Below are 8515 nucleotides of genomic sequence, written 5' to 3' on the forward strand. Positions count from 1 at the left end.
GATAGTGCAGACATGAGGCCTCTCACGTATTGCATGCCGGCTGTTCAGTGGCACACACCCCCCACCCCCCACTTCTCCCACACACACGCTCCCTCTTTCAAAACCTCACACCACTTCACACCAATGCTGCTGTCTATACTACTTCAGGGACCCCCCCCATGAGACACACAATCATACAGTGCAAAAGGTGGAACTAAAGCGTAACCCTGTCCAGTATTAAACCTTTTAAAAGGTTAAACATATTCACATGAAGGAGGGAGGCGGGTGCAAGGCTAACATGTTACAGAAGACATTGTTTTCTTTCTTTCTTGCTATTAAATGAAAATAAAACGCTGGGTGTATGACATCTTATCTAAATGAGGAAATAGTATTTCACTTAATGTTAAAGTCTGAAACGAATCACTAGTTGGATAGAGTGTACTTCAGAAGTACTGGCACACAAGAACATAATATTTTATACAGAATGTCTGAGCATTGTTTCTTTGTTGGGTTACTTACTTTGATATATGAGGTTTAGGCGAAGACTTTTTTTTACAAACCCCCAAAAATACCGGTGTTATATTGTTATGCATAGTCAATGAAATGACATGAGCTTATGACCCTAACTAACCCTAAGCTAGTGCGACGAACCTTAAACATAATTATTTACATTTATTATATACTTCTCAAAGGTTAACATTTCTTTAGGTGGTAAAAAAAAGAAAAATAGCGTCCTTGTAAAAGTAAGCTCAATAACCATAATGATACCATGATGCCCTTGTTTATGGATCAGGTTTGTGCATTTTACATGTAAACATTGCTACAGTGTGAAAAGCACACAGTAGACACTTGTTTGTAAGTTGTCCTTTTTGGAAACACAAAGATATTTTGACTTTAAATTCAAATATTTAATAGACTGGTTTTGTTTTTTCTTCAGTGTTAGCTAAGTCCTGCCCTTGTTTTTGTTTTATAGGAACTGGAATCCACCACTCAGTCATAACATGAACTCTGTCAATGATTTCCCAGCTTATCCTTGAATTACCTTTGTTTTCTGTTCTTAGACTCTAGAGACTCATTTATGTGTAGTCTATGAAGAAGCCTGTTTTTTCTACAAATAAGAACAACATGGTCACTCAGACTATCAGCCTACTATTACTATTTGCAAATCTTGTGTACCTCACCGTGATAGCAGTTATCATCCTGATGCCTGTAAATTGTTAGATTGAACAGCCTCGACCAGTGTTATTTTTATTTTTTTTATTTTACTTATTCTGACAAAGGCACGCGTTTTTCTTTAAGTCTACTTCTGCAGTGCTGTCAACATCTTCAGTGCAATCCAGTGCTCTCGGTAAACAAAAGTCACTTATTGTTAGCCCATAGTTAGGGCAGCACTAGCTCAAATATATCGCAGAAACAGCACAGAATCAGACAATTCTTTGTTAAAATTGCATCAAAAATGATTTGCAATGCGTACATAATGTGTGCCATAATGCGTACAGCTAGGGAAAAAACTAGATTTCCTCCCCAGATGGTGAGACAAAATTAATTTTCAAAAAACAAAACAAAAAACTGGGATACATGAAGGTGTTTCATTGTGTGTTTCATTGCGGTCACTGTGCCTCAGGGCAGACTTTGGTCATCATGGTCTGTCATGATGAATTTACTAGTGTCACTTCACTTGTGACATGTTTCACAGAACAGTCTTGTTGTGAAAACAACCAATGCATGACACACTTTATTTAGTTTTCCATAGTCGCACCCATGTGACACGGCCGCTCTGTGAGACTAAGAGACGAGAGAAAAGCCAATACATGTTTTCATTGTCAAATTCATTGTCACCACAATTACAGTGGCGCCACTATGTGATCACTCTTTAGTGAAAGTTTTTTACACATCAGTCATGTGTTTAATTAAGTTATTTTTCATATCATTAATATTATCCCTCATGTTTCTTTCAGACTGTACTTGAAGTCACATCAGTGGATGGCCCCAGAAGTGGAGGACAGATGGAAATTGGGTCACATGACAGCCTCCAGGAAGGCGTACTGAGCCTGGAACTAGCTAATGGGGTAAATAGCTACCATAACAATAATGAGGCATCGATGGAAACACAGCAACAGAGGGCAGACAGTGCGCCTCCAAGTCATTTCTGGGTGCCAGGACACGGCAAAGTCAGTGACATCCAACAACAACAGCAGCCATGCTGGAATGGCAGTGGTGATGCAAATAACCATAAACCTGTCCATTATGCAAATATGGAGGATGCTCACAACCTGGTGGCTTTCTCTGCTCTGGCTGGCTCGTTGCCCCCATCCTCTTCTTCTTCCTGTCGTCTTGTGCAGACTAACACAGCCCACCTGTATGAGAGATTCACCAAGGAGATGTGTGCCGAAGGAGGTCAGGCCCGACACCCTGCACAAGCGTCTGAAGGAAGCTGCCAATCTCCAGAGGACCTGAACACTCTACAGACAGCACTAATTCAAGCTAAGCATGGACACAAACCTCCCAACTGCGACTGTGATGGGCCAGACTGTCCCGACTACCTTGAGTGGCTGGAGAAGAAGATCAAGTTGGCAACCACTGAGAACCAAAATGCCCACAAGAAAGAGAAGGCTCATCAACAGCTACCCCAGTTGAAGCAGCAGACTCAGCCCTACTTCGAAGCCAATGGAGGCCAGCATGCTTCATACTCTCAGAAACTTCAAGGACCTCAAGGCCCTCACCCAAGCCAAGTGGCCTGCACCAAACCCCCAATTCCTTGCTCTCCGCAGGTGCTCTCTATAGCTAAGGAAAAGAACATCAGTCTTCAGACAGCCATCGCTATTGAAGCTTTGACACAACTATCTGGTACCAGTCCACAACCCGGTGGCTCTACCAGTCAAACCCCACACAACGATAACCTCCACCATCAACATGTACAGAACCTCTCCTCCCATACCTGTAATGGTTCTAATTTGTTCCCACACTCTCCTAGCTCCCACTCATCGTCTTCACGTTCTCAGTCTGTCCCCCCTGCAGTACACAACAGCCAGCAGGCTCCACTGCCCTTTGAGAACCACAGACCCCAGTCCCAGGGCCAGCCGATACATGCTGCCCCACTCCCTTCTTCTACCTCTCCCTTCCCAGGTCATAGAAAGCCTAAAAGCTTCAGTCCCACTCCACAACAATGGCAGCATATATCTGGAAGAGGCCATGAACAAAGGAATTCATGGATGTGTATGAAGTCAGAGCCACACTCCGACGTTGTCACTGCAACTCCCAATAGTTCGGACCCAATGTCAGAGCTCAAACAACTGCTCGGTGACACAAGTGGCAAGTTCAGCAATGCTTCATTCAAGCTGCCAGTCACACAGCAGCTCAACCTGAAACAGAATGGAAATATCCCAGTCCAGGATAAACCAACACTGTCCAGGTTAAAGCAGGAGCCAGATATGGGTGAGCACCAAAATCACACCGCCACAATGGGACAATATGGTATGGCTAATGGTCAGCAGCAAAGTCAGCACTATTCTGGCACCCTGTTGTCACCTGGCCAAGCGACCATCAGCCACTCCACTCAGGCAGCTCTGCAACACCACCTTCATTACAAAAGGAACCTCTTCCCTAACCACTCCTCTGGTTTTGGCCAACATGCACCCATGGCTTGCCAAAGTTTGAAAAAATGGTGGCCACAGATGGAGGCGGAGGGTCTTTCACATCTGGCCATCAAACAGGAGCCAAAGGAACCCAGGAAGAAAAAAGGTGTCCAGGGATCTCATTTAACAAAAGCTGCCTGTGGGGTGCATCCAGGTTCTACCCTGCCCAAACCCAAACAGATAATCATCAAGAAGGTTAAGCAGAAAGCTTCCATGCCAACCTTCCTGCCTCAGATCCAGATTGCTATACAAAAACCATCCGTCCTCACGATGGACAGGGCTGCGGCTCAAAACAGCCGGCAACCAAACTGCATCCCCCCGCTGCCCTTACATAGTAACTCCACTCAGGCTGCTGCTGCAGGCCTCCCTGCCCCAGCCCAATCTCAGGTATCCATATCCAGTTCCTCAATGACTTCCCCTTCTGCTGTTTCTGCTTTGTCAGAACAAACTCCCGGCCTCACAGGCAATCCGCCTCCACCTGTGGTCCCTGCGAACCATGCAAAGTCAGAAGGAGTGGACACCCCAGCCTCCAGTAACACCAGCACCACTGAACCTCTGACCTCCACTTCTTCATCCAGCACCTCACAATTACTTCTCAATTTAGACTCGAAGTACGAAGACCTGATTCGCCAGTTTGAGGCTGAATTTGGGGAAACGACACCAGATATACCTACATGTCAGTCTATGGAGCAAACAGCTAAAGCCTCAAAGCTGGAAAATCAGCCTAACAGTAATCCACAGGACCTCATTCCCACATCGTCATCATCATCATCATCATCACCCACTTCTCAGACAGCACCCTCAGTTACTACTTCCACTCAAGCTATGTTACGACTTCACCCAGACGATCAGGCAGTGGAAGTTAACAAGGATGTATGTGGCACTCAGAATGGAACAACTTCCAACCAGGCATCCACAGAACACCCGGCTGTGGAGCAGCATGGCCTTCCACATCAGGATGCAGTTGTAGACCAGCAGAAGCAGCACAGTGTGTTGGAGAAGTTCCACATGCCTTGTTCCCCCCTTCCTAAACGTATGAAGATTGAAGCCTCCGGAGATGTAGCGGTTCTGTCCACCACATGCTTTTCTGAGGAAGACACACCCACAAAAGACAGTCTGCCCTTTTCTCCATCTCTCAAAGACTTTTTGGAGTCTCCTTTGCGCTACCTGGATACCCCAACCAAGAACCTGTTGGATACTCCTTCCAAAGAGTTACAGCCAGAGTTTCCCCTTTGCAACTGTGTGGGTAAGTCTGTGTTTCTAACTGCCAGTGATGGCTTATATAAAACGCACTGTGAACGTACATTCTACAGTGTTGGCTAGGGGGTTAAAGAAGCAGACTTGGGTTCGGAAGGGCACAGGTTTGAGTCCCTCAGCTGTGAAATTGCCACTGAAGTGTACTGAGCATGAAATCGTTCTCACACACAGCACACTGCCTCTGTTCACTATGGTGATGGGTTAAACACAGAGGTCGGATTCCGTTGTGTGCACTGGTGACAAGTAATTCAGTTTCATTAATTTCATTAAAGTAATTGCAAGAGCTTAAAAAAGTGTTTTTGGCAAAGGGAAAAAAGCTCAGTTATAGACTAATCACTTTAGACTAACTCAAAAAAAACATAGAAAACAACTGGCATTTTCAGTGAATGACACTGAACAAAATTTTCTTTACTAGTTAATGTACACAGACTAGATAGTTCAGTCCTCCTCTGCCAGCGTCTCTGAGGATGCTTGTTCTGTGTGTCTAAGAATGTGTGTTGGTGTTTTATATGACTGTGGCCATCTATAATGTGTAAGTGAGACAATGAAGGCAGCACAAAGAAACAATAGAAGAAGTGCCAGATATAAACCTACAGAAAAGTAAGGTTGGGGGTTTGCTGCTGTAGTTTTGGCAGAACACTGTTTTCACACACTAACTGCACTTTCAGTAAAAACATAGTTCACATCAATTAGACAGTAAAACTCAATATATAACACTTTCTTAACTACTTAACACAGCAACAGCCTGGATCTCCCAGGAAAAGTAAAAATACACAAGGCTTCAAAGCCACACAAAGTAATGTACACACAGTATTGTCAACAATTTGCCCTCGATGAATAAATGCATTTCCTCGATTTGTTGGTTAACCTAATGGTTTCTAAAGTGCAGAAAAAGGTAAACATATCTTATATGTATATTATATTTAATATTTATATAATATTTCTGAAACCTTAAGTCAAGGTTTTTTCCACTCAAATGTGGATGTTTTCTCCAAAATATTTCATTTTCTGTCACTGAGGAGCAAAAAGACCAACCTGGAGACTGTGAATATAAAGTTTGTTTTTTCCTTTCAGACTTAGATTATGTTTAAAAAGTATTTGATCATCACTTTGTCATCAATTTATATTATTAATTTAATTATTTTAGCCAACACCTTCACACATGACATTTTACATATATCAGCAGAAAGAAAAATCAAAATTGATTTACAGTTAATGTAGAACACATTACATGCAGCTACACAGTGAAGGCATTCGAGACATCTGTGGAACATTGGTCAACAAACTTAACACACAAACTCACACACACACAGACCATCACATTCAGACACACCCTTCAGCCTTTTTTAACACTTACACACACTAAGTCATTGATGCTTCCCTCAAACATCCGCCTCTTTGCAGCGTGTGATTTTACTCATGCACCACGCCCTGCAGTCACTGCCTCGGTGTTTGAGCATGAGCAGTGTATTAGTATGTGTCCAAGTATTTATGGGAAGTGGATGTTGCAATCAGTGGTAGATTCTCACGTTTCTCATATATGATTTGGCTCATGTTGCAAAGAAGGAGTGTTTTCTTTTCGCAAACCCCCCAGCCCCAATCAAAACAAATCAGCACTACTTTTGATCTAGCATCAAACCCTACACACAAACTGAGATGTAATAACAAGTAGAGCCTTACAGACCAGAATAGACCAAAGCACACAGGACATGAGGGCCCATTAAAGTCTTTTAAATCATGGAATTCAGAGACAGTTTGATTAAAAATGCTCGAGAACTACAACATTAGATACAACATATGACATGTAGGTTCTCAATACAATTCATTTAGGTTTTTCACACATTGGTGGAGAATTTTAACCATAAGAAAACAGACCAGTTCCCTATTTTTAACTAAGGTAATATGTTAAAAAGAGTGTAGTGAGTGAGTGTATATAACATGTAGATCAATCAAATAAAAAGATATGAGAGATTTATTAGTGATATTTAAATGTGTGTTCTTTTTTAAGAACAAATCTTGGAGAAAGATGAAGGACCCTACTACAATCATCTGGGATCTGGACCGACTGTTGCTTCTATACGTACTCTGATGGAGTCAAGGTGGGAGCTTATCTTCTCTCCTCTCCTCCCCTCTCCTCTTCCCTCCTCTCATCTCCTCCCCCCTTCTCTCCTCTCCTTTCCTCTCCTCTTCTTTCCTCTCCTCTACTCCTTTAATCTCCTCCTATCTTCTCTTTGCCTTAACCTTTCGCTCTTTGTTAGTGCATTGCTCTGGGCGAAGTATAGTGCAGTAAAATGCTCCTGGGTCAAATGCAGGGGAAATTTTGTCTTTAATACATGTGTCTTTATTTTGTGAATACAATGGCAAATAATGTTTTTTCTATTTGACCAGGTTCTGGTGATTTACTGAAAGGCCGGTTGAGAACCCCTCCCTCAGTCATTAGTCTCTGTAGAGGATATAGTGAGAAGATGTCAGGCTCGAGACCTACTTTTTGTTGTTTCTGAGATTATGTAAGATGTTAAGACCTTATAGACCCCAGGTGACCTTTGACCCACCTCTGACCCTTGTAGGCCACCCTGTGGTGCTTAAGCCTACTCTCGTAGCTCTCTCGCTCCCTCCCCCTCAGGAGGACTCCTATTCAGCAGTAGCCTCTTGTCTTCTCTGTCATACCAAATCAGCTCACAGCTAAAGGCCACACAATAGTAGGTAGCAGTCAGCCAGGAGATGTGATATGGCTTCTGACAGGTTGTGAAGGTCCAGCCCCCACCCTAAAAGCAACCTCTGACCCCTCCCTTCTTTAAGACACCTCCACAGGCATCAGGAAATGGCCTAGTACTCTCACCCCTCATTCATACCATCCCGTAGAACAAATACAACAAAGAGCACGTGTAGATTCAGGATCTTGACAGGAATATGTCCAAGAAACCCTGTGGTTGGCAGCACGCAGGTAATAGTGGCTTCTGGTTTGATAAACCTGTGTGAATCCTAGGAGAGCAGTGTGAACATTCCACCCTCACCAGAACTGCTGAGCTTAGCAAAACTTAATATAAATAATAATAATAAAACCCTCCAAATGAGGACAGTCGTGGTGATAATAAATAAACTTTTGTAGGATAGTGTCTTAGCAACAAGAAGCTTAGGACTGGACAGGCAGCCGGCAGCAGTAACATAACTTAAATTAACTTAGTTCTGCCTCATGATATAGTTGTATATATGTAATTATTTAGTGTCTCTGTGGCTTAAGCTTTACCCTGACTCATCTTATGGATCCGTTGTCTCCTAATGATTTAGGCGCGTACGTTTTAATTTTCTTTTTAGACTTATTTACTCAGAATTCTTTATATTCTAGTACCTAGTCTAGACTTTGATTTAAGTCTCAAACTCAGACTCAGCCCACTTTAATTTGTCCTCAGAATACCAATTCTGAGCCAGCAGTAGCATGAACTACCAGGTGCTTTCTCAAAACACCACAGCCATGCCGGGATTCTAACCTGTGATCCACTGGTATCAAACTTAGCTCATTGACACCTTGAACACTTGGTTGTTATGTTGATAACGACTAATCATTAGCTCCGCTTACTTTCTGTGCAGGTATGGAGAAAGAGGGGAGGCTGTTCGTGTCGAGATGGTTGTCTCCACAGGGAGAG

At 43.0% G+C, this 8515-nt stretch overlaps 1 protein-coding gene across 9 annotated transcripts in view; it reads left to right on the forward strand.

Annotated features, from left to right (window-relative positions):
• The window catches only part of tet3 (tet methylcytosine dioxygenase 3), a 34227-nt gene that overhangs the window by 13658 nt on the left and 12054 nt on the right, over positions 1 to 8515 (forward strand). For all 9 annotated transcript variants that reach the window (XM_017043177.2, XM_008335733.3, XM_008335735.3 and 6 more), the window contains 3 exons: positions 1938 to 4860; positions 6880 to 6970; positions 8460 to 8515. The exon at positions 8460 to 8515 is cut by the window's right edge and continues 29 nt beyond it. In XM_017043177.2, the coding sequence (XP_016898666.1) occupies positions 1986 to 4860; positions 6880 to 6970; positions 8460 to 8515 (3022 nt within the window). In that variant the 5' untranslated portion in view covers positions 1938 to 1985. The remainder of the gene's footprint in view (positions 1 to 1937; positions 4861 to 6879; positions 6971 to 8459) is intronic.

This window comes from Cynoglossus semilaevis, chromosome Z (assembly GCF_000523025.1).
Source record: "Cynoglossus semilaevis isolate Cse_v1.0 chromosome Z, Cse_v1.0, whole genome shotgun sequence".
Taxonomy (NCBI): domain Eukaryota; kingdom Metazoa; phylum Chordata; class Actinopteri; order Pleuronectiformes; family Cynoglossidae; genus Cynoglossus; species Cynoglossus semilaevis.